This window comes from Narcine bancroftii, chromosome 2, assembly GCF_036971445.1.
Source record: "Narcine bancroftii isolate sNarBan1 chromosome 2, sNarBan1.hap1, whole genome shotgun sequence".
Classification (NCBI taxonomy): Eukaryota; Metazoa; Chordata; class Chondrichthyes; order Torpediniformes; family Narcinidae; genus Narcine; species Narcine bancroftii.
In genome coordinates this window covers 184,085,168-184,111,107 of record NC_091470.1, presented here as the reverse complement: position 1 = coordinate 184,111,107, position 25,940 = coordinate 184,085,168, and the positions used below count along the sequence as shown (strand labels likewise).

General features: G+C 47.5%; 2 protein-coding genes across 14 annotated transcripts in view; one reads left to right on the top strand and one right to left on the bottom strand.

Annotated features, from left to right (window-relative positions):
• Positions 1–25,940, top strand: part of mdc1 (mediator of DNA damage checkpoint 1) — a 74,198-nt gene that overhangs the window by 33,043 nt on the left and 15,215 nt on the right. For 3 of the 8 annotated variants that reach the window (XR_011351914.1, XR_011351915.1, XM_069919524.1), the window contains exons 7-13: positions 5,467–5,517; positions 8,362–9,266; positions 12,036–12,215; positions 13,262–13,441; positions 14,954–15,136; positions 16,706–16,831; positions 18,077–18,187. Coding sequence is in view for 5 of the 8 variants with exons in the window: in XM_069919524.1 (XP_069775625.1) it covers positions 5,467–5,517; positions 8,362–9,266; positions 12,036–12,215; positions 13,262–13,441; positions 14,954–15,136; positions 16,706–16,831; positions 18,077–18,187 (1,736 nt within the window). In the remaining 3 variants the exon portion in view is untranslated. Of the gene's footprint in view, positions 1–5,466; positions 5,518–8,361; positions 9,267–12,035; positions 12,216–13,261; positions 13,442–14,953; positions 15,137–16,705; positions 16,832–18,076; positions 18,188–21,594; positions 21,914–25,940 lie in introns of those variants that run through there. The other 5 variants (XR_011351913.1, XM_069919522.1, XM_069919526.1 and 2 more) reach the window with 3 other exon arrangements.
• The window catches only part of cchcr1 (coiled-coil alpha-helical rod protein 1), a 52,179-nt gene continuing 44,879 nt past the window's right edge, over positions 18,641–25,940 (bottom strand). For 4 of the 6 annotated variants that reach the window (XM_069919529.1, XM_069919527.1, XM_069919531.1 and 1 more), the window contains one exon: positions 18,641–23,788. In XM_069919529.1, coding sequence (XP_069775630.1) covers positions 23,685–23,788 — 104 coding nt within the window. In that variant the 3' untranslated portion in view covers positions 18,641–23,684. The remainder of the gene's footprint in view (positions 23,789–25,940) is intronic. The other 2 variants (XM_069919530.1, XR_011351916.1) reach the window with 2 other exon arrangements.

Here is a 25,940-nt window from a genome sequence, read left to right as displayed (position 1 = left end):
GGAAGATCGTTTTATCCTGAGATTAAAGTTCATAATCCTTACTCAGGCCTGTGTGCGGGAGGGCGGGGTTTGCGGGCGATCGGGTTGGACAACGACAGTGCAGGGGCATCGGCTCTCGCTGCAGGGTGGCATCTCGGCGGATCAGCGGCCCCGTCACCGTGAGTCGCGGGTCGGCCTGCGGCAGGGAGGGGGAGTGGGCAACGGTCCTGGCGAGGTCAGGCCCCCCCTGAGCTTCTCCCGGACCCCCCCTTGACCTGCTGAGTTTCTCCCGGACCCCCCTTGACCTGCTAAGTTTCTCCCGGACCCCCCTTGACCTGTTGAGTTTCTCCCGGACCTCCCTTGACCTGCTGAGTTTCTCCCGGACCCCCCTTGACCTTCTGAGTTTCTCCCGGACCCCTCCCCCTTGACCTGCTGAGTTTCTCTCGGACCCCCCTTTGACCTGCTGAGTTTCTCCCTTCTGGTGTTTTTACGAGAACCACAGACTTTCGCTCATACATTGATGAGGGGGATCAAGGGCCAAACATTGTCAGGTACCTCTCTGCTGGAAAAAGGATACGGTTTAATCCGTGAGTTTCTCCAATGTTGGGTTTTCACGAGGTAGAGTCAAAGGGCCGAAGCCTACGCCACTACCGAGATTGGCGGGGGTGGGGGGTTCCACCCTACCTGCCCAACCAGCCTCACTCTCCACGTGTACTCCAGGCACCCGCCACTGGTCCGGTGGGAAGGCGCAGGGCGGCCGGTGGCCGGCGCCCCCATCGCCCGGCGGGGAGCCCCAATCTTACCTCCAGCGTCCCGACTCCATCTGCAGCTCCAAGAAACGCTGTGCCACTGGGGTTGCGGGCGCTGGGAAGCGGCCTTGGCTTCCCCTGACACCGGCCAGGCCGCGCTGCGGTGGGGGGGGTGGGCAGGGGGACACGACAGCGTGTTTATAAAACCACCCACCACTACTTTTCAAGGACCAGGATTTTTCTCTCTCTCTCTCTCACCCTGGGACACAGCGGTTACTGTGCATGCGCTATACTGGCGCGGCGGCCAGTGGGCCACCTCTAATATATTTTTGATATGATCTTGCGGGCCAAATATAATTTGGGCCGCGGGCCAGAGTTTGACATGTGTGTTGTATTGGATACGATGAGGAAAGGAGAGAATGATTTTGGCTCTGTCGAAGAAGTAGCCAGGGAGACACACAGAACTAGAGGGGAAGAAGGTGTGTGGAGGGGAGTGGGGGGGTGGTTCTTAACAGAAATCAGAAGTTGATATTAATGCCATCCAGTTGGAGGGTGCCCAGATGGAAGATGAGGTGTTGTTCCTCCAGTTTGCGGGTGGTCTCAGTCTGGCAGTGCATGAGATCGTGGACAGGGATGTCGGCAAGGGAATTGGGCAGGGAATTGAAATGGATGGCCACTGGGAGATCCATGCTACTGTGGCAGACAGAGCTGAGGTTCTCAGCAAAGCGATCTCCCAGTATGTGACCAATTCTCTCCGAAGTAGAGGAGGCCACAACGGGAGCACTGGATGCAGTAGATGACCCCTGTAGATTCACACGTGAAGGTTTGTTTACTTGGAAGGACTGTTTGGGCCCCCGGATGGTAGTGAGGGAGCAGTGTTGGTTGTGTCCCCTGTTGAGAATGGCTGGTCTAATCTGATCTTTTCCTTGTAACAGTCAGAACTTGTGTCACCAAACCAAAGAGTTGTACTTTGCAGGAATTTTAGCAACCCATCCTATTTCCTCTACCATGTCAGAAATCAATGATTAAACATGGTTCCTTCAATTCTCAAACACACTCTGTTATGAACAGCAGCGATCGAGATTTAGTAATCTTTTAAAAAAAAAAAAAAAAATTTTCTATGAAAAATGGGCTGTCTCTAACAATGTACCTTTGTAGCTCCCTTGAGTTGTAACTGGAAGGTTACATTTCCTTTTTGTATGCTGGGCAATGTGGACCCTCTCGTTTGTGCGTCAACAGCTTGCGATCGTGATGAATCATTTTAGCAGCTCTTGTCAGGTTGGAGTTTGGGGTGCGTGGTGGAGAATCATCATCTTCGAGGAGACAATGAATCAGCTCTCTTTCGACTGAATGGATTATCCTGGTAGCTCGCTTTAATTAAATAAAAGCTCAACAGTCCCACCAAACGGCAAGGGAAAGAACTGCCATGTGTGTGTGAGAGAAGGAGATTAAATGTCTCCGATCAGAGCTAGTTGTGGTGGAGAATTAGTTATGAATAATCAAGTGCCCAAAATAGTGGGGGGGTGGGGTGCGGGTTTGAAGATATAAGGAAGATGAGCATATAAACATAGGAAGTGTGAGGAGATGAGAATTAGGAGCAGTAGTGGCATCTGGTCTGTCGATCCTGCTCCTGTTGATCCACGGCTGATCTGGCTGTGGATTCAGCTCCACTTTCCCGCCTGTTCCATGTGGCTCTCAATTCCTATACTCTTTATTTAAAAAAAAAAAAATTCCTTTCTCTCACTCTAGTACATTCAGTGAGACAGTTTCTACTGCTTCCTTGGGCAGTGAATTCCACAAAATTCTCCGGAAGAAGCAGCCCCTCCTCATCTCCACCTTAAGCCTACTCCCCGAATATTGAGGCTTTCAGTTCCCCCAAGTCTCAGCTGCTGGTTGGGAGCAGGCAGGAGAGGTGAAATCTCACAACGGCAAAAGATTGGCCCCATTGATTTTTTTTTCAAGTGCAGTGTTTGAACGTGGCTGCAGTCAAACCAGGAAGCTTGCTGTTCCCAATCGTATGCCTGCACTGAGCTGGCCGGCGCCCTTCCGCGCCAAGGGAAAGCAAAGCAAGGGGATGGGCCCCAGAATGCAGTTTCCAAACGGTACAGGGAGAGGAACAGGTGCAGCCTGAGGGAAGCATTTGTCCTTGACTGTAATTCAACAGGCTGCTGGCAAGTCAGCATGACGCCTGGTGGTTGAATATTAAACAGAGGAATACGGCTTGTATGCGAGCAACTGTAACCTAGGTGGCAGACGAAGAAGTAATCCTCTTCCCACTTGCTGATCCTGCCCATTTATTTTGACCCTTTGTCACTGCAAACCATGTAGTCAGTGTTTGGACATTGTGAAGATGTACTTGCTACTATGTAAGAGCTGCAGGGTGGTGTAACAGCTGCATTTTGTTAGTTTTACCATGAAACACAAACCACGCACCATTGATAATCCGACTAGGATGATCTGGTGGTCCAGAGCTTGTCGTGATATCAATCTGAATGGGCTCTCATTTTCAATGGCATTTTTTTTGCTGTGAAAGGTGATATAACAGGAGAAGGCTTGTACAGTAAAAATCCCCATAATCCAGAATTTAATCAATTGAGGGGGAGTGGTGTCTTGGGTAAACTTGTACCTCTCACTTTGTTCGTTTTAGATTGGTCACAGTGTTTGAGCAACCGAAAGAAAATAGACACACACAGCGAGAGCAGTTCAGATTATACAAATGTTTATTACAAATTCTAAAGCTGATTTCACACTACAATATGCAAGCCCTTCCCAACTATACATATCAACGCTTGGACTGGTCCCAACTGCCGAAGCGAGGCAACGACTGCACACTTGTAGTATGTTGTCAGGGCGCCGGTAGCAGCTTCCCCACCTCCCCTGACCAGGACGTTGGCTGGACTCTAGAAGTTCTTCTTGCTGAGAGATGTTGCCACCTCTCGGCGAGTCTCTAACTTCAGCAGCGGGACCATGGCTTATATTACCCAAAAACTGCTTACCAAAGCACCCATTTCCAGCACAGCAAGAAAGATAAGCGAGCGAGCTAGCATGTTAGGCTTCTAACATATAACATAATTTTCAGCTTATCACTTTGAATACAATGGTTTATTATGCATCAAGGCTAGACCTCTGACAGTCTGTGACCAAAACAAGCAGGAAGATTAAATGTTCTTGGTACACAGATGTCCTTTCTTCAGATAACAGCACCTCTGGTCCCTCGGTGGAATTTAGCTTAAGTCTGCTGATTCTGCTTGCAAAACCAAGAGCTGCAAATTTAAAAAAAAACAGGTTAGAATCTTCCATTACAAGTGGGAATCAAGGAAATAAATAAATAGATTTTCAAATAAATGTCCAGTTGGATGGACCCCGTGGAAGAGCTGGACACGTGCAGGTTTTCCCTGCTGACGTAGCAATGTCCCTCGATGCTCTTGCCACCTGTGCAGAGGTGAGCCAGATTGTCAGCGTGAGGAAGGTGGTAGAGGTTGCCTAGCCCCTGACCGGGACACTTGCGTGGAGGTGAGTCGGGTTGTCAGTGTGAAGAATGTGTGCCGAGGTCCTAACCGGGACACTGGTGTGGAAGTGTGCTGGGCCATCAGCGTGAGGAAGGTGCGTAGGGTCTGACCGGAACACTTGCATGGAAATAAGTTGGGTTGTTAGTGCAAGAAAGTTGCGCTGAGGGCTTGACTGGGAGACCTGTGTAGAGGTGAGCCAGGTAGTCAGGGTGGGGATAGTATATGGAGGGAGATGGTAGCTGCGATGTTGAGACTTTCAGCCCCAGTCATGCCCTGCCCACAGCAGTTATGTGAACAAAATTTCAATAAAGTTGTGTTGGAATGAAAAGGCAGCACCAGGGTGAAGAATTGGCTGACGCTGCTGGGGTAACTCACCCCAAGAATCTCCCTATCCCTTCCTGGTAAGAGTCTTTATTAGCATTAGGTATACCTGTGTTAGTAAGGCGTTATCTGTAAATTTGGGGGAGGGGGTTAATTCTGATGGTGGCAGGATTAGCGTAGCGGCTAGCGCCATGCTGTTACAGTGCCAGTGACTGGGGTTCGAATTTAAATTTTGTAAGTTTCAGGAATTACCTTGTGTCCTTTACATAAAGGCTAAAATACTGATTTGTTTCAAATTTACCTTTTGTCTTTTAAACTGTATTCTTAATGCAGGTATATTTGGACATTTGTTAGACATACATACAGGACGGTAATGGGCCATATTGGCCTACAGGTCCGTGCTGCCCAATTTACACTCAATTAACCTATTACCCCAGTACGCTTTGAAGGATGGGAGGCCCTAGGGAAAATCCGTGCAGACACAGAAAGAACGTACAAACTCCTTGCGGACAGCGCGGGATTTGAACACCGGTCCTGATTGCTGGTGCCGTAAAGGCATTGCATTGAACGCTTTGCCAGTATTAGTTAGGCTTTGAAAGAATGAGTCTCGGTCAACTGCAAAATTCGCATATCTGACATCCACGATCCCCATAGGTGCCGGATAATGGGGACTGTACTATATTTGTATAGCACTTTTCACAACCAAGGCAGTCGATGGAGTGAACAGCTAATACAGCTCCTTTTGTGACCATGAATTGGCACATCAGCTGCTGAGGTGTGATCACCACACCAGATACCTTCTGTTCCTGTAGTTTCTACATAAAATCAGTGAAGCTGGGCCAGTTGATGTGCACAATCTTGGCTGGTCTTTGTGTCAGTGCACTGAATTTGTTATTTTTTTTTCTCAGAGGCCTTCGCTTCGGATTCTGATCACAGAAGACAACTTGGTGAAGCAACAGGTAAGGAAGAGAATTGGAATGATCTGACAATGTTGCACATCAGGTGTGTTTTGGAGGAGTTGCCTAGATTAAAACGTATACGAAATGTTGAACAAGCCTGGATTGTTTTAGACTTAGACATACAGCAAGGTAACAGGCCCTTCCAGCCCACAAACACATGCCCCCCCTGTGACAGAGTATTTAGAGGTGGTTTGGGAGGAATTGTTAGAGCAGCTTACACACAAACATTTTAAAACACAGAATTATTTTCAGGACATCCACAACTGATTCCTTCTCAATCAGTCTTGCTGACAAAACTTGTCCCATTCAGGGTTCTCCAGATGATCCTCTTTTTTTCAGGTCACCTTTCAGACCGTCTGTCTTCTCCTTTGATCAGGCAGCCTTCCAAAGTTTGCCAGCTTGTCCCTCTGGAACCGATTTCTATGTCTCTCCTTCTCTCTCACTTCCTAACCCTAGATTGGAACGTACAGGAGAGGTTGAACGAGCCTGGATTGTTTTAGCTGGAGTATTTTAAATTTAAATTTTTAAATGTAGACATACAGCAAGGTAACAGGCCCTTCCAGCCAACGAACACATACCCTACTCCCCATTACACCTAATTGACCTACAGCCCCAGTACTTTTTGAACAGTGGTAGGAACATCCAGAGGAAACTCGCACAGACATGGGGAGAACGTACAGCCCTGGTCACTGGCGCTGTAACAGCGTTATGCTAACCGTGCCTCCCCTTAGACGTACAGCAAAATAACAGGCCATCAGTAACGGTGTTGGAGGCTCGGGGAAGTGCGTAAACCCAGGAGAGGCACAGATAAGGTAGATCTTCCTCTTTGGGTTGAAATGTCAAATCCTAGAGGGTGAGGTCAGCGGGAGACAGTTTAACGCAGATTTGGAGGTGTTTTTTTTTTATATCTATACAGAATTCAATACCAGTGTTAGGAGAAATTTAGATAGACGGAATGAGCAGGGGGCAGAGAGATGTGCACCATGTCCAGACAGATGGAATTAGTTTAGATTGGCATGGTGGATAGTGCAGACGCGGTGGGCCATATTGTTTTATGCTTCCGACCTGTGCCTTGCAGCTGACCTGCACAGCAGGATCCCACAGAATGTTGGGAGGGGGAAAAGTGCCAGTGATTTGGTTATTCAGTGACTGGTTGTGGGATAAATATTAGCCGGGACAACAGAAGTTGGCACAGTTAGTGCAAAGCTGTTATAGCGCCGGCAACCTGGATCCCGTGCTCTCTGTAAAGAGTTTGTGCGCTCTCCCCGTATCTACGAGGGCTTCCTCCCACCTTCCAAAAACATTCTGGAGTTGTAGATCAGTTTGGTGTAGGTGGGCCTGAAGGGCTTGTTACCGTGCTGTATGTTTAAATTCAAGTTTAAAAATTAAAAACGTCAGCGCCACTGGCAGTGCAGTGGATTCTGAACCGCAGTTGGAAATGCCAAGTGACCCAGGGTGCAGCGTTACTGGCTGAGTTACTGCTGCCCAAATAACCCGACTGAACGAGTGAGATGTGCAAAAATGCAAAGGCTGAGCTGCTGAAGAGTACATGTTCTGTACTCTTACAATGACCCGAAATTCCTTGTAATAGTACCGAACATGTAATATCACACAAAATTGCCTTCTGCTTGCCGTAAGGTAGACAAAGGGTCGCCATTAGTGGCACCTAGCGCCTCTTAGAGAGAAAGAAGCAAAAAAGTCCCTTCAGAGACAGATTTGCTTCCAGCCTCTCAGACTCCTGTTCACTTAGTCGGCAACACGAGCTCCAGATCCAAACCTTCTGTGCCTGTGAGGTCCTTCTTGCCCGCCGCACCCTCTCAGCTTCCAGTCCCGATACCTGGCTCCCATGAGCTAGTCGCCCGCAACCCGTGCGGATCCCTCAGCCTGCTGCCGTGGTCACCACCCTCTGCTTCTCCTCAAGTGGAGGGGGTTGTCTCCCCGTTTCTGGTGCCCTGCTCTGGGATCCGTTACTCCCCGGACTCTGCAACTTCCCAAAGCTGCCGGTGAGCACAGGTGCTGCCATCTTGAGCACCCACAAAATTGGTAGGTTGATTGGTGCATTTTGGCTGCATGTGCTGGAAGGACCTGTTACCGTGCCGAAATTAAATTTAAAATAAAACAAAACTCTGGGCCGAATTGGATTAAGGAAGAAGGGTGATGAGTGGAACCGGATGATGGGCAGATGGGAACAATGCGGGAAAGGAGGAATGAAGGAGCACAGAGAAGATTTACCAGGGTATTTCCTGGATTTCAGGATTGGTGGAGATTTGATAAAGGTATAGAAATTTATGGGGGATATAGATAAAGTAAATGCAAGTTAGCTTTTTCCACGGGGGATCGGTGAGATATAAAGGGCGAACTACTTCATGCAGGGAGTAGTGGGGGTGTGGAAAGAGCTGCCAGCTGAAGGGGTGAATGTGGGCTGCATTTTAAATGTAGTCATACAGCACAGTAACAGTCCCTTCCAGCCCATGAGCCCGAGCCGCCCAATTGACTTGCACCCCCTAGAATGGAGGTAGGAAACCCACACAAACAGTACTGGACTCAAGCCCGAGTCGCTGGCGCTATAACAGCGTTGTGCTAACTGCTATGCCAACCGGGCTGCCCACATTTTGACATATACGAAAAATTTGGATAGGTACGTGAATGGGTGGGATATGGAGGAAGGAGGACTGGGTGTAGTATGATGGAACAAGGCAGACTAGATGGGCTGAAGGATCTGATTCTGAGCAGTTGTGTTCGATGGGGGATTGGGGATCCTGTGCGAAGAGTGTAGGGGGCTCTTGTCTTTAAGCGGCCAGCAGCATTGACCTGTGGACTGAACCTAATCACCAATTTCCTCAGGTAGCCCTGGGGAGGAGAGCATCACAGAAGCAGAGACCGATATGACTGGGAGCATGCTGTTGGAGGGGCCGGAGCCCCGAGAGCTGGATGGGCTGGAGGCCCAAGGGCTGGAGAGGCCAGAAGCTGACGTAGAGATCCAGGCCTCACTAGGACGTGAGCAGGCCGTTGAGGTGGAGCGAGTGGCTGAGGCTGGAGCAGCCCTGGTGCTGGCTGCAGCTGACCTGGCCCCTTTCCCTGCCAATACCCCTCCAAGGGACGAGGGAGGGGACTGTGAGGAAGCTCCTGCAGCCACAGGCCTGAGCGAGGCACTGAGCGCGAGAGAGAGGGTGTCCTGTCAGCAGGAGATGGAGGGGGTGAAATCCCAGGGCTCGCTGGAGTGTCAAGAGCCTGGGGAGGAAGCATTTGACCCTGGTACTGACGAGAACAGCCGGGCAGGCGTGAGGCGCAGCAGCAGGAAATCGAGAGCTGCCGAACTGAAGTCCAGTGACGGGAGCTGGGGGGATGTGGTCGTCCCCCAGGAACACAGCCGGCAGTGCAGCTCTGGCTTGGTTGGTAGTGGAGAGGACCGGAGCCGGGAGGCCAGAGAAAACGTCCGGTGCACTCGTAGGACAAGGACCCAGAAACCGAGTGCCCAAGGGAAAGTGGAGGAGACGTCTGCAAAGGCTATGTTAGCAGTGGAGCTGGAGATGAAGCAGACGCCAGCCAGACCCAGGAGAGGCAAAGGCAGGCAGAGGAACTCCTTGCAGACCACCGGAAATGATCACCTTGGTTCTCCCCAGCAAAGCCCTCTGATTGCCCCCAAGGCCAGAGCCAAGCGGAGATCTGTGGCAGACCCACAGAACCGGCCAGAAAGTGAGAGCCCTCCCAAAAAACGGCCTGCGACAGGCAGAGATGTCAGCTCGCAGGTCAGTGACGTTGTCAGCCCTCTCCCTCCCCGCTCCATCCCATCCCTCAATTTCCCTTCTCCCTCATGCTATCCATCATCACCCCAAAGCAAAAAAGATGCACAGTGCATGGAGCGGCATGCTAGTGCCTCGCTGTTGTGGCACCAGTGGCCTGGGTTCAAATCTGGCGCTGTCGGTAAGGAATTCGTATATTACCCCCCACCCATGTCTGTGAGGGTTTCCCCTGGGGGGCTCTGGGTTTCTCCCATCCTTAAACGTACTAGGGTTGTCGGTCTTATTGGTATAATTGGGCAACACGAATCGAAAGGGCTTGTTACCATGCTGCACGTCTAAATTTAACGTTAAAATGCACAAGTGTGCTGGAGAAACTCAGCAGGTCGCACAGCATCTTTAGGAAACCAAAGTCACCAACACTTCAGGCTGAACCCTTTGTCGGGTGACCTGCTGAGTTTCTCCAGCAATCTTGTGCATTGCACTTACAATCACAGCATCTGCAGAGTTTCTTATTTAACTGAGAAGATTTGACCAGCTGGTGATGTCCTGGAAGCTTAATTCAATCTTTCGGGAGGTTAACCTCCCCTCCCCCCCGATGCTGCTGCCCAATCCTCCAGCGGAGTGGGACAGACGGGATTTGCCCACTTGGTATGTACTGAATGGCTAACTCCTGTGCCAGAACAGTTCTGCAGCTCTCAAGTCAAGTTTGTCATCTGAATGCACAAGGGCAACCCAATGAAATGGCGATATCTGGTCATCGGTGTAAAACCATCCACATGCAGGAGAAGTACTCATCTATACAAAATATATACATGTTGTTTCTGGAATATGAGGGTCAGTGCGAGCGGTTCCTTTGCTCGTTCCGCATTCTCACTGCCAATGGGAAGCCACTCCTCAGCCTGGTGGTGCTGTCTCTGATCCTGGATCTCTTCCCCGATAAGAGCAGCTGAAAGATGCTGCGTGTGGGGTGGATTCCATGCAAATTGCGTATAGATCTTGAAGTGCTTTGAACCTTTTAAGTTGTTGAAGACATCCTGCTTGGACCTACAGAACAAAAACAAGTCCATTGGTCCATCTGGACAGTGCCAAACTATTATTTTGCCAAGTCAGATTGACTTGCCCCTGGGCCATAACGCTCCATTACCATGAACCGATACAAATTTTTCATAAACATCAGAATTAAGCCCGGATTTGCTACTTCAGCTGGTGGCTTGTTCCACACTCTTGGAAGAAGATGATCCTGCTAAATATCTCTCCTTTCACTCTTAACCCACATCCTTTTGTTCTTGCCTTACCTAACCTCTGTGGAAAAAGGCATGCTTGCATTTACTCTATCCTTACCCCCCCCCCCCCCCCCATAATTTTGTATACCTCTATCAAACCTTGCATCATTCTTCTACACTCCGGAAGGGAAAAGTTCTAAACTTTCTCTGTAACATCAATGCCTGACGTTACTTGGCTGCATCTGGATTAGTTCAGGTCTAATGAAAGGTGTCAAGTAGTTGATGGATGAGGATTTTCATTTGGGTCAAAATAGCCCAGGTTTCCTGGTGCAGACCCCTTGAATTTATGTAGAATGTTTTGTGCTGTTGGATTCTCTCAAATTGCGGTACAGATTTTAAATTATTTTTCTGTGCAAGTTCTCCTGTGGCATAATCTCACATTGGGTAGGTATTGAACACAGAGTAGTGGGTGCCTGGAATGCATTGCCAGGGAGAGAAAAAAATAAATATTCAGGCTAATTTTAAAATGGGGAGATAATTGAAAATACCCAGATGCAAAGGGAGTCCTCGTGCAGGACGGCCTGAAGGTGAACTTTCAAATTGAGATGGTGGGTGAAGAAGGCAAATGCAACACTACGTTAATTTCAAGGGGAATAGAATGTACGAGCTCCACCAGGCACTGGTGAGTCCTCACTTGGAGAATTGTGAGTGGTTTTAGGTTCCTCATTTAAGTCCCACACAGACTCCAGTTCAAATAATTGGCAACCTGAGCTCTGGATATGATCTGGGAGCCTTCCCCATTTCCCCAGCCCATTTCCAGTGCCCCCTTTCCTCCCAGTGGTCTCGCCATTTCACCTCTAACACCGTTAATTGTAACCCATCATCTCTAAGTCCTTCCCACCCCGCCCCACACCACCCCACCTGCTTGTTAACTCCCCTCCCCACTTTGGTCCTGACCTGAAACATTGACTGTCCCTGGTCTGCTGAGTCCCACCAGATCGTTGTTCAATGTAATTATTTATTTAAGTTTCGACATGCAGCACGGTAACGGGCCCTTGTAGCCCATGAGGCCTGTGCTGTCCAAATGCACCAATTCACATGCAACCCCCCCGCTTTGAAGGGTGGGAGGAAGCCCTCGCAGGTGCAGGGAGAATGTACAAAGTCCTTACAGTGCTGGATTTGATCCTGGGTCTCTGGCGTTGTAACAGCGATGCACCAAGCGCAACGCTAACCAACGCCCATGCTGCTCCGGGTCTTTTCAGAATTCCAGCAATGTCAGCTTCTGGTTTCTCTAAACCAGCCATTCCCAACCTTTTTTTTTATTGGCAATGGCCCAATTGGGACTCTACTCGAAATTTGTGGGAGTGAAACATGAAAGTCTCCAGGCAAAGTTTTTGGGGTCCCTGCCCTGTGATGTTTTGTTGGTTTCTTCCGTCCTCCTCTCCCACTGACAACATAAAAAGACATTTATGTTAAGAATGGCTGGTGTACACTACTGCCCATTCACGTCAGATCGCCTGCAGTGTGAGTAGTTTGTTCTTTCTCTCTTCAGGAGGACGGGCAGGAGACTGGGTCATCCTCGGGACAGTCGCGGCGCTCCAGGGTGGCAAGTCAAGCGGGAAGCGAGAAGGGAACCAGCACGTCAACGCGGGTTAAAACCCGTCGGCAGGCGTGCCAGCTCTCCCCCTCCCCCTCTGGGGCCTCCCTCTCAGAGAGTGTGTCTATGTCGAAGGTGAGTACCAGCTGCTGAATGATTTTCTTGGTACGATTGGAGCCCAGCTTGGTCAAAAACACCGAGGAAACCTCGTACCACATTTTATATGCATGTGATACAGAGTGGTGTCAAGCCAGTCCAGTCCAGGATGCAAGTTCACTATCGTCTTGACTGTACACATACAACCTGATGAAGCAACATTTCTCCAGATCATGGTGGAGCCACATAATAATCGCATATAATTTGGGCGGCCTGGTTGGCATAGCGCTTCGTGCAACCCCCACCTCCCAGTGGTCTCGTCCCTACCTGTAAGTCCGTTCAACCTCTGACACACTAATTGTATCCCATCACTTCTTAGTTCATCCCTGGCTATCTCCACATCCCCACCTTTTTTCTTTTTGCTTGCTAACTCCCCTCCCCACCTTGGTCTTGAATTGGAGTCCCGACCTGAAACATCGACTGTCCATTTCTCTCCCTGGTCTGCTGAGCCCCACCAGATCGTTGTTCAAATTAATTATTTAAGTTTCGACATGCAGCACGGTAACGAGCCCTTGCAGCCCATGAGGCCTGTGCTGTCCAAATGCACCGATTCACATGCAACCCCACGTTTTGAAGGGTGGAACGAAACCCTCGCAGGTGCAGGGAGAACGTACAACTTCATTACAGATAGCGCTGGATTTGATCTCCCAGGTCGCCAGCGTTGCACCAAGCGCTACACTAACTAACGCCTGTGCTGCTTGGAGTCTGTTCGGAATTCCAGCTTCTGGTTTCTCTAAACCAGCTATTCCCAACCTTTTTTTAAATTATTGGCAATGGCCCAATTGGAACTCTGCTTGAAGTTTATGGGAGTAAAACATGAAAGTCTCCAGGCAAAGTTTTTGGGGTCCCTTCCCTCTGATGTTTTGTTGGTTTCTTCCATGCTCCTCTCCCATAAAAAGACATTTATGTTGCATGAGGTGAAAGCCAGGCTTTAACCTAAATGTGCTATGGCCCCTCGGGTCTGCACTACCAGCCATCCACATCAGATCGCCTGCCATGTAAGCAGTTGCACTCTTTCTCTTCAGGAGGACGGGCAGGAGAGGGGATCATCCTCTGCACGGTCGCGGCGCTCCAGGGCATCGAGCGAAGCGGGCAGCGAGTTGGGAGCCAACACGTCAACACGGGTTAAAACCCGTCGGCAGGCGTGCCAGCTCTCCCCCTCCCCCTCTGGGGCCTCCCTCTCGGAGAGTGTGCCTATGCCAAAGGTGAGTACCAGCTGCTGAATGATTTTCTTAGCACATTTGGAACCCAGCTTGGTCAAAAATACCGAGGAAACCTCGCACCAGATTTAATATGCATGTGATACAGAGTGGTGTCAAGCCAGTCCAGTCCAGGACACAAGTTCACTATCATCTGACTGAACACATTCAACCCGATGAAGCAGCATTTCTCCAGACCATGGTGCAGGCATAATAATCTCATATCTAGATAAATATGTACAGTGTCAAACCAAAAATTCAGATGCCAGAAATCCTGACTACCCATGAATCAAGACTTCTGAAACTCTCGGCTGAAATCCGGACAACCCAAGAATCCGGACTTCTCAACAACACTTGGCTTTTGAGTGCATGCCCATATTGCATCAGCACCACAGGTCCTGGATCCGTAAAATACGAAAATCCGGACTGACCCAATCCCAGACCAGCCTGAATTTAAATTTTAAAATGTATAAATATTTTAGGATGATAAACTTGGTAACAGGAGATCGTTCATCAGTCTCAGCCTGCGGGAAGAAGCTATTTCCCCAGGCAGGCAGTCCTGATTTTGATGCTCCTGTACCACCTCCTTGATGGTTGTGGGTCAAAGGTACTGTGTGCTGGATGGAAAGGGTCCTCCATAAGTCCTCAAGCCCTAGTTAAGCAACACTTCTGGTAAATGTCAATAGAAGAAAGGGAGACCTTGGTGATCTTCACCACAGTTTTGATGAACCTTTGTATTTACTTTCGGTCCAATACTTTGCAGCTACCATCCCACACAATGATACAGCCAGACAGGATGCTCAGTTGTACTGTAGAATATCAAGATGGGGGCCAGTAGTTTTGCCCTCCAGAAACTCCTTAGAAACTGCTGCTGCACCTTCCTGACTAATGAGGTTTTGAGTCCAGGATGGGTTGCAGGTGTCCGCTACTGTATCCGGTGCTCCTGTTGTGGTCTTCCATGCATCGGAGAGACTGGGATATTGCTTTGTTGAGTACCTCGGCTCTGTCCGCCGCAATAGCGTGGATCTCCCAGTGGCCACCCGTTTCACTTCTCCATCCCATTTCCTTGCTGACGTCTCTGTCCTGGTCTCAGGCGCTGTCAGATCTGCAAACTGGAGGAACAGCACTTCATCTTCCATCTGGACACCCTCCAACTGGATGGCATTAATGTTGACCTTTAGTTTCCGTTTAACCTCTCCCTGCTTATCTTCATTCCCCTGTATTCTTTAGTATTTTCTCTCTCTCGCTCTCTTTCTCCCCCCCCCCCACCTTTTCCCTCTGTCTCCACTCACAGAGCCAAAGTCAATTCTCACCTTTCTTATCCAATTACACCTTCTTGTCTGGTCTTGATTCCTCCACCTTTCTCTCCTCCGTCTTTATTGAGACGACTGCCTGGTTTTTGCCTGTACCTTGAAAAAAAGCTCAGCCCTGAAGCGTAAGCAATCTTGACCTCCTATGGATGGTGTGGGACTGGCTAAGTTTCTCCAGTATTTACTGTGGTTTTTTTTTTGTTCTAAGGTCATGTTCACAGGACTGGTTGATGAGGATGGGATGAAGGTGATTGAGCTGCTGGGGGGCGAAGTGGTGGAGTGCGTGCATGACAGCACCCACCTGGTCACAGACCGGATCAGACGCACGGTGAAGTTCCTGTGTGCTGTGGCCAGGGGCATCCCTGTGGTCACTCCAGAATGGCTGAAGAAGGTGAGTAGTTTCATTACCCCTCTGGGCGACCACTCAGCCCGCCTCCTCTGATATTGTCGTCTCGTGTTTGAGCAGCTGTGAAATGAATGAAAGCTCAGAGGAAAACGCCAAGCTCTGACTTGATCTTGTTCCTTCCACACACCTCTGGGAAGCAAATCCTCCCAGGCCATGGTGTGTGCTGAACCGTCACGGGGACCGTCTTGGGAACGGGACATTCATCAGGGCCTTGCACCAATGGCTTCACTCTGACCGTGTGGAGTCGTGGGCCTTTTCCAAAAGGAGATAACTATCCCCGCAGAGTGCTTTGGATTAAGGCTGATGTGGACGTAGAAAGGCACCCACGTGAGCTGGACTGATCACTCAGCAGCCCACGAACAATGCCCTCCCACCCTCACTGTTCCCTTGGCAACGGCCAGCCAGGTGAATGAATGCTGCTTTGTCAAAACCTCTTGGGAAAGCAGTCAACCCATTAACAGAGTGAAACAAGAAAATCTGCAGATGCTGGAGCCAGTGTGCTGTAGAAACCCCACAGGTCACACAACATACTTTAATGTCGCAAAGATAAAGATACATAACCAAGATTTCGGGCTTGAACCCTTCGTCAAGGTATTGCTCAGGCCTTGATAAGTGGCTCAGGCCCGAAGCATTGGTTATGTATCTTTATCTTTGCCATATAAAGATCGGTTTGACCTGCTGAGTTTCTCCAATATTTTGTTTTCACTTCAATCACTGCATCTGCAAACATTTGAGTTTTAACGTCACCTTTCAACCCCCCACCCCCCACAGACGCTGCTTGACCTGCTGTGATTCTTCAGCAGGTTGGGGATATATTGAACTTCAAAGCCCCATCCCACCCTGTAACTTCCCTCCTTCCTCCTGTTGAGCTGAAGATGTGCAAGTTTGGAGATGCTCACCACCAGGTTCGAGGACCATTTACTCCCTGCTATTGCCGTACCTCCCTCATTAACAAAGTGCGAATTTGGAATGGTATATTCTGCACTTCTTGTTGCATTTTGCATCGCCTGCTGCACTTGGATACGGGTTGAGCTGCCTGGATAGCATGCAAAACGTGTGACGACGAACAGTTCAGTGCAGCGAAAGTCCAGAAATCCAGACCACCCGAGAATCCAGACTTTTCGAAACTCTCAAACTTAAAAAAAAAATTAGCGGGCTTTTTGTGTCTGTGTAAGCTCCACAGTTGCAGAGAAATAGCAGAATTGAACGAACAATTTTTTTTTGTATTTTATATGAAAAATGTCCTGTTGATAACAAATCCAAATTTGCCTGTTCATCTCTTTATTTTCCTTACATTTGAATTTTAAACGAGGTGTCCAAAAATCCGACCCAATTCCAGAGCAGTCTGGATTTTAAGACTTCCACTGTGCTACATACCAAGATTAAATCTGAGAGTTTCTTGAATTTGTCATCATACTTGACCTAATCCCCTTGGAAAGACAACTTCAGTAATCGCTGGCTTTTGCTTGGCGTTGAATTTTGTTTGATTCTATTTTGTATTCTCATTTTGCTCTTCCTTTCCCATCAACCTACTGGATCGTAATCCCGGAGAAGAGTGGGAGGAATAGTTACTTCTTGTCCTACCGCAGCTTCCTGTTGGATGACCGCGACCAGGAGCAGAACTTCAACTTTAAGCTCAAAGACTCCCTCCAGAAAGCCAAGGAACAGCCGCTGCTGCAGGTGAGAGAGGTAACTGGGCCAGAGGGATGGGGGGGGGGGGTGGGGGAAGGAAGGGCAGCCATGACATAAGAGAGGATGTTAACCCAAGCAGAAGTTGAACTACACAGGGGGTGTGCTAATCTAGAAGAGAGAACTGCAGCAGAGCAAATTCCAGGGGGATGAAACTTGGTCACTGCATAAATAGAGCCCAGAGAATTATTGAGGACCCTTTCCTTCCAGCACACAGCTTTTTTGACCCACTACCATCAGGAAGGAGATGCAGAAGCATCAAAATTAGGACCGCCAGGATGGGGAATAACTTCTTCCCACAGTCTGTGAGATCCTGGAACTGAGTAAATCATCCCAAAATATTTATTTTTATTTATATCTTTGTGTATATTTGTGATTATTAAGTGTTGCGTTTTTCCACAGTTCACATAAACGCTGTTCCATCCAAACTGTATATGTGCAGACCGATAATAACCGGTACTGGTGAGGCCAAAGCTGGAATCCAGCTTGCAGTTCTGGTCTCGAGGAAGATGCCCTGGCTATGGAAGCAGTGTAGATGAGAATCACCAGCTTGATTCCAGAGATCAGGGGGTTAACCGATGAGGAAAGATTGAGACATCTGGGACCGTACTCTCTGGAATTTGGAATAAGAGGGGATCTTATTAGAAACATGGAAAATAAGAGAGAAGTAGCCAAGTTGATTACATGAGTGGGGGAGACTAGAACTAGGGGACATCGCCTCAAGATTCAGGGGAGTAGATTCAGGACGGTGATGAGGAGGAACTGTTTTTCCCAGAGGGTGGGGAATCTTTGGAATTTGTTGCCCGTTGAAGCATTGGGTGGTGACCTCAGTAAGATGAGGTTGGGTAGATTTTTACATCGTCGAGGAATTAAGGGATATGGGGAACAGGCAAGTCGGTGGAGATGATCATCAGATCGGCCGTGATCTTGTTGAATGGTAGGACGGGCCGGATGGCCGACTCCCACTCCCATTTCTTATGTAATAAACGTGGACAAATTGAGAAGGAAAGTACTGGAAGGATCTGGTGGTAAGGCATGATGAAGAATTGTGTACACGGAGCATTTATTTGTTTATGGCAAACAACTTGTTTCCCCTCTCCTTAATTTTATCGGTTTGCATTGCTCCCTTCAGAATGCCGGGCTTGCTGGTTCCATGGTAAACAAATGAAGAGAAGATACTTGTCCGCCATTTTGTTCCAGTAAATTTTTTTTTCTCCCTCTCCTTAATGCCATTAGAATTACCGGATCCACGTGACAGCAGGGGTGCAACCTGATCCAAGCCAGATGTGGACTATCCTGCGGTGCAGCGGAGCAACCGTGCTGCCCAAGATGCCGAGAACGTACAAGGTGAGGCTTGCTGCAAACTTAGGTTTCCGGGGCCTGACCAGATATTCCCCCAGACCTTAAGGGAGGCTAGAGTAGAAATTGCAGAAACTTCCTTCACCACAGGTGTTGTGCTGGAGAATCGGAGGGGAGCTCGTGTTGTTCCATTGTTTTAAAAAAAGGCTCCAAAAGTAACCCTGGAAAATTCTAGGCAGACGAGCCTGATGTCAATATTGGATCACTTACTCGAACTGCCACTTACTAGGATGTTGCCCAGACTTCAGAAACTGAGTTACAGGGAAAGGCTAAACAGGTGAGGACTTTATTCCCTGGAGCGTCGAAGAATGAGAGGAGATTTGATAGAGATTTTTTTTTATTTTTTATTTTTTATTTTTCACACCATAAATCACTTTAGCCATGATATACACTTTTTCTTTTTCACACATATACAGTGACTTTTTCTCCCCCCCCTCCCTCCTCCCAAGCCACCCCCCCACCCCCCTCTCTCATCCATTTTAGGTATACAATCTAGGTTGCATTAAATCAGTCAATGTTGTCATTCAACAAAAATACACCAGAAATTCTACTGAGTCCATTCTTTTCTTTCCTTCTCCTTCCATCAACTTAGGTAATGTTTGTCCCCGGTAGGTTTTCGCTATTGTATTTAATGTAAGGCTCCCATACTTGTTCGAATATTTCAATATTATTTCTTAAACTATATGTTATTTTTTCTAATGGAATACATTTATTCATTTCTATATACCATTGTTGTATTTTCAAATTATCTTCCAATTTCCAGGTTGACATAATACATTTTTTTGCTACGGCTAGGGCTATCTTAACAAATCTTTTTTGTGCATCCTCCAAATCAATTCCAAATTTATGTTACTTAAGAGAAAGATCTCTGGATTCTTTGGTATATTGTTTTCTGTTATTTTATTTAATATCTGATTGAGATCATCCCAAAATTTTTCTACTCTCTCACATGTCCAGATTGCATGAATTGTTCCCATTTCTTTTTTACATCTAAAACATCTATCAGATACTGTTGGGTCCCATTTATTTAACTTTTGCGGTGTAATGTATAGTCTGTGTAACCAATTATATTGTATCATACGTAGCCTCGTATTTATTGTATTTCTCATCGTTCCAGAACATAATTTCTCCCATGTTTCCTTTTTTATCTTTATATTTAAATCTTGTTCCCATTTTTGTTTAGTTTTACCATTTGTTTCCTCATTCTCCTTTTCTTGCAGTTTAATATACATATTTGTTATAAATCTTTTGATTAACATTGTATCTGTAATCACATATTCAAGGTTACTTCCCTCTGGTAAACTCAAATTGCTTCCTAATTTATCTTTCAAATAGGATCTCAGTTGGTAATATGCCAGCACTGTATCTCCAGTTATATTGTACTTATCTCTCATTTGTTCAAAGGATAAGAATCTACTTCCTGAAAAACAATTTTCTATTCTTTTAATCCCTTTTTTTTCCCATTCTCTAAAGGAGATTTGATAGAGGTTTACAAAATTATGAAGTGTGTAGACAGACTTAATGCAAGTAAACTTTTAGGTGAGATACAAACCAGAGGACATGGGTTAAGGGTGAAAGGGGAAAAGTTTAGGGGGAAACTTCTTCACCCAGAGAGCGTGGAACGAGCTGCCAGCTGAACTGGTGAATGTGGGCTCAATTTTAAAATTTAAGTGGAATTTGGACAGGTACATGGACGGGAGGGGTATAGAGCGCTATGGATTAGTCAGTGAAACGAGGCAGAAGGTTCAGCATAGACTAAAATGGCCAAAGGGGCCTGTTTCTGTGCTGTAATGTTCTACGATTCAAAGGCTGCAGTGTTAACATGAAAAGTAGGAGCAGGAGTCACCTACTGGACGTCCCCTGAAGTTCAGTGACTTCATGGCTAATCTGGCCCTGGACTCTGCTCCACTTACCTGCCCTTAGTTCCCCTATTATCCAAATATTTTCGCTGCGTCTTAAATACATTCAATCAGGCACCCTCTGCTGCTTCATTGGGCAGACAATTCTGCAGATCCATTACTCTCTGGGAGAAGCATTTCATCCTCATCCCTGTAGTTGGTAGGGAAGGCTGTATGTCTTCCGACGGAGAGATAGGAAAAGCCAGTGCTGAAATGAGAAAAGATGAACTCACAGCAGTTACAAACTCAGGACAATGTCTTTCTGTTTGCATCGACTGTCAGGAGAAGTGCATTGGGAAGGTGGTGGTTTGATCTTGGGCCGAACGGGAGATTAAATATTGCTTTTTACACCATCGGGATGTTCTGAGTGTCTCTCGCAGTCGGTGGGAAATCCTGCATGACTGCCCTTTTTTGTGAAGCAGTGAAACCAGCAGCCAATCGCAACACAGCACGGTCTCTGTCAGCAATGTAATGCCAAAGTCCCGTGTCCTTTCAAAGATGCCCTCTGAGGCATATTGTCTGGGCCATCATGTGAACTTTATACTGGCCTCAGGCTTACCACTCCCTCAGGACCTCCTAAACTTTATCGGTGCCTCTTGGTACACGACTATAAACTTGAACTGAACAAAGGACCCGGAAGACCACGCTGGGCAGCTTTGATGTGTCCCAGCAACCTAAGTGGGTGGGTTACCAGAACTAGCTGGGTGCGTCACAGTTCCTCACGATGGACTGAGTTGGTGGTGCTGGGTTCACGCCCCACTTGTGTGACTGGGACAGCCAATCTTCACTGTCTATCTGCGCAGGACTGGGGGAGCACTGCTGTGAATGAGCCTACCTCTTCATCAGAAGTTTAAGGCTCTTTATAGAATCACTGAACATTACAGCACAGAAAACAGGCTCTTCTAGTGTGTGCCAGACTAGTCCCACTGACCTGTACCCAGTCCATACCCCTCCCATTCTTGTGCCTGTCCAATTTTTAAAAATATTAAAATTGAGCCTACGTTCACCAATTCCGCTGGCAGCTTGTTCCACACTCCCACTACTCAGTGTGAAGGTTCCCCCGAAACCTTTCTCCCTTAATCCATGAACTCTGCTTAGTATCTCACCTACCCTCAGTACCCCTCATAATTTTGTACACCTCTATCAAATCTCCCTTGTTCTTCTACAGTCCAGGGAGTAAAGCCCCTACCTGCTTAACCTTTCCCTGTAACTCAGTTCCTTTGATATTTGTAAAAAAAAATCAAGCTATTTAAAAGGGAAAGAACAGCCCTCTGTGGTCCAAATCTATCTCTCCTAGGAGAGAAAGCAATGTTTCATCCGACAGACATTGTGGTTCGAACATTGACTTCACTAATACAAATGTTTGCAACTTTCGGTGTCCTGCACACGACAGGCACCCTGCTTCTTTGGGAACAAGGGCTGGAAAGGTTTCTCGACGGGTAATAAAGCTGAGATGCTAATCACATGCCTGTGATTTGAATCAATGTCACGGGACAGGAGAAGACGCTGGTAATTTCGTGTCCCGATGACCTCGCCAAGTGCAAAGCCGCCCGCGACGCCGGCATCCCTGTGGTGAACGCCGAATTTGTCCTGACGGGGATCCTCCAGCAGACGGTCGACCTCGTGAAGCACCGGCTAGACGGGGACAAGACCAGCAAGGCGGAGGCACAAGAAAGAAAGCGGGGATCGGCACGACCAGCCTCAGCCAAAAAGAAGTACTGAGAGTTCTGAAACAAGGTATCAGACTTTAACAAAGAGTAAATCCACCATGTCATTTAAATGATGCCTTTTTCAAATAAAATGAATATTAAATGAACTGCTTCTAATGGAAATATCACTCCTAAAAATGTGATGAAAACAGGATCAAGAAGTCCAGGCACTGTCTCATCACTACCTTGTAAAGCTCCAAGACTCATCTACCTGTTCACTCCATTCGCAGTAATAAAGGGTAACACTCCCCATTCCATTCCCTGATGATAACGTTCTATTGTCTGCCTAATTACAGTCCTACATGTGCACGCGAGAATCCTTGTTTCCGTTGCATTGCAACCTCTTGTCTCATTCATTTTGAGTACGAATATGCTGCCTTCATCTTTGTACAGAATTTAATTTTTTCCATATTGTACTCCCATCTGCCAGCTTCACCTTTCTTTATCCCTTTTCAGATTCTTTGTCCTTTAAACGTGATCACCCACCTGACGTATCATCAGTTTTTTTCAAAAAACTGAGATACACAGCACGGTAACAGGCCGTTCTGGCTCCCGAACCCAGATACACCCTCGTGATCAATCCTGTACATTTTTGGAGGAGGAGGAGGAAACCGGGGCAAAATTCACGGGGAGAAAATGCAAGTTCCCAGATTGAAACTCGGGCCACTGCCGCAGCGTTGCGCTGCCCTGAGTAATGGTAACTTTAATCCATTTGTCCCAGATATTAATGTAGATTGTGATGTCTGAGCATTTCTGCGCCAACACAGCAATTGGCAATTTGGAAATGATCCATGCCACAATACCTATTTAAATTTAGACATACCGTGCCCAAAATACACCAATTAACCTTTGGAAGGTGGGAGGAAGCCCACACAGACACAGGTCTGCGTTGACCCTGCCGCCCTTCATAACATTCCTGCCACCGTTGTTATGTTGCACCACGTGATTACCCCCTGGAAATCCAAATAGCCTGATGCAAAATTGAACAAATAATCTGTTGATGCTGGTTGTGGGTCACAATGCTGGTCTTCACTTGGAGATGAGATGGGCCCCTGTTCTTCAAACGGAAGTCCTTCCTCAGGGCTGTGGTGGTTGTGTCCCAGGAACATGTCTTTGATGTGGGAGATAACACTGGCATTACAAAGTGCAAACATCCATTCCTCCAGGCCATTTAAGAGAGGCGCTCGAATTCCTAAACCCTGGATCTGTGATTTTCCCAGGTTCAAATCCCGCACTGTCCTTAAGGAGTTTGTACCTTCTCCCCATGCCTGCGTTGGTTTCCTACGGGTGCTCCGGTTTCCTCTCACCCTTCAAAACATATTGGTGTGATTGGGCTCATGGGCTGAAAGGGCCTGTTACTGTGCTATATGTCTAAATTTAATTCTGGATTAGAAAAGTCTTTCATTTCTCATTGTACTGTGATGGAATATTTGGAAATGTTTTTGGGAGATAAATTGGTAAAATTAGAGAGGGTTACAAACAGAGTCTGAGTCTCAAAGGTGGCGGATTACTTTACCCAGCAATGGCACAGCAACTCCCGCACTGATGCTGGCACCAAACTATCAACCAGACTGTTCATGAGCACGGGGGGGGGGGGGGGGGGGTGGGTGGGTGGGAGAGAGAGTCCCACTGCATGAGCTGCAGACGGATCTCCACATCAACTTTTCCCTGGCTTGCACCCTGGAGAGGCCACTCCCGTTTCGCTTTAGTTACTGTACCCATGTTGACCACGGCCGATGGACGCTGTGAGAGCCGGGTTCCTCCAGCATTCTGGTGAGTTTTTAAAACAATCTCAGTGCCTGTAGGCTTCTGTGTTTTAGTCCTATGAATATTAGGTAGAAATTTACAGTAAAGTTGGCCAAGAATTTCCCTTCCCTTCTACTTGGCCTCTTCCTCCTCGTCAGTCAGCTCTCTCTCCTCTCGCTCTCCAATCACTGCTGCACTCAAAACCTGCAGTTCCTTGAGAACCTCTGCAAGAGAATCTGGAACAGAGGAAAAAAAAATGATTGTAGTGCACCTTTCAAATCGGAGGGCACACATTTTTAAAGCTGATGCTGTGAGCAGTGTCCTATGCATGTTGGCGTGAATATGTTTATTGAAGGTGCAGGTCAGTAACGAAGTAGGTAGAGTTACCTCCCCTCCCCATGCATTCAGAGACTCTGGTTCAACCCTGACCTCTGTCTGGCGAAGTCTGTGGAGTCCGGATGCCCATCCTGTCCTAGTATTTTGGCGCTTGCCTGCTTTTTGCTTGTAACTTGAAGGGCTCAGGCCCAAAATGTTGGTGATATATCTTTATCTCCACAGAAATCACTTTGAGGTATGCCTACCCTGAAAATGTTATCCTCGTCAAAGGGAGTTCTGTGAGAGGCTATCTCACTGCTTCCTCTCCGAACTCCCTGCTGCTCTCGCGCTGTCCAATTATGGCTGTTGACCTGTGTCCTCCACCTGCCTGTGTTTGGCTCAAGTCTTGAAGAGGCTTAGGCCCGATACGTCTTTACCTCCAACAGACACTGCTGAATTCCCCCCAGAATTTCTGAGTTTTCACTGCATTGGTTGCCCCGTTCCCTCCTGTGCTCCAAAGATGTGGGGTTGGGGGAGAGGTAACGACCCCCAGAATGGGAGTTAAACAAAAAAATATCTGCAGATGCTGGAGTCGAGTGTGATACTCTGGAGTAAACTCTGCAGGTTGTGCAGCGTTCACAGAAAGCGACGGATAGCCAATGTTTCGGGCCTGATCCCTTTGTCAGGTATAAACTGGGTATTTGAGGAAGGGGAGTTTTGATGGCAGGAGATCATTCGTGGGATTTCCTCCTTCACTTCAACAGCCCACCAAAAAAGGGTGAAAAATCCTAAAAGCCCAGCTCAGAGGAACTGTGCAGTGGGAAGATGGAGGGAACAGAGGTGTCGGGGTTGAGGAGTTGAATGACAGTTCAGTCTATCACATTCTAAGTATTGGCCTTAAATATTTTTAAAAATTAGACCTGCAGCTCCGTAACGGGTTCTTCTGGCCCATGAGCCCATGCCACTCAATTAACCTACAACTCCTGTATGCTTTGAGGCACGTGGGGGGTGGGGGGGGTACCCTCACCAACATGGGGAGAGAGTGAAAACACCTTATAGACAGCACCAGTTTCGAACCTGGTTCACTGGTGCTGATCTGCTACACTAACCGCGTCTCCCTGAGGTGACAGTGTTCGAAGACTTGAGAGAGTGAAATCCAGTCCTGCGTTTTCTGCTTTGAGTTGATTTCCAACATCTGAATTGCTTTATTCAAGTACTAAGTCTGGTAACTGTTTTGTGGACAAGAACGCAGCCATCTTTTCCACGGCGAGATCTCACAGATAACGAGATAATTAAACATTTTGTTGTAAAAAAAACAAAATGGGGGAAATTCTCGGCAGTGTCTGGGGATGGTAAGATGGTTAATTTTTTTAGGGATTTGCATCAGAATGGGTGAAATGCCATTGGCCTGAAACATCCGCTGTTTCTCTCATCACAAGATCCTGCCTGAGTATTCCCAGATTTTTAAAAATTTTAGATTTGCAGCATCTGTGCTAAATTTAAAATTTATACAGGATGTGACAGCGTATTTTGAGGTGGTTTTGGAGGAATTGTTAGAGCAGGTTGCACACACACATTTCAAAACGCAGGACTTTTGCAGAGTGCTTTTTGCAAAAAGAGCAACAAAGTTGTAGAATACAGCTCTCCTGGAGAACATGTGATCTTTGCAGGCTGACTCGGAACAGTTGCTCTCAGAGAGGAGAGACACAGAAATCAGTTCCAGAAGGACAAAGCTGGCAAACTTTTGGAAGGTTGTCTGGTCAAAGGAGAAGACTGGCTGTCTGAGGTGACCCGAAAGAAAGAGCATCATCTGGAGAATCCTGGAGGGAGGCAAGTTTCGTCAGCAAGACTGATTGGAAAGGAGTCAGGTGCAGATGTCCTGGAACAAAAGGAATCTCTCTGAAAACCAGCAAGAACCCTCCATTTGCCTGTTAAGCACCAAAGCCTGGTGAACTTTATTAATGCTAACTTCTCTGCACAGTACAAGAATTGCCTGCAACCAGTGATCCAAAGAATTTTTCTAATCCTCAATACACATTACACACACCTGCACTTAGTATTAGAAGGGGGGAT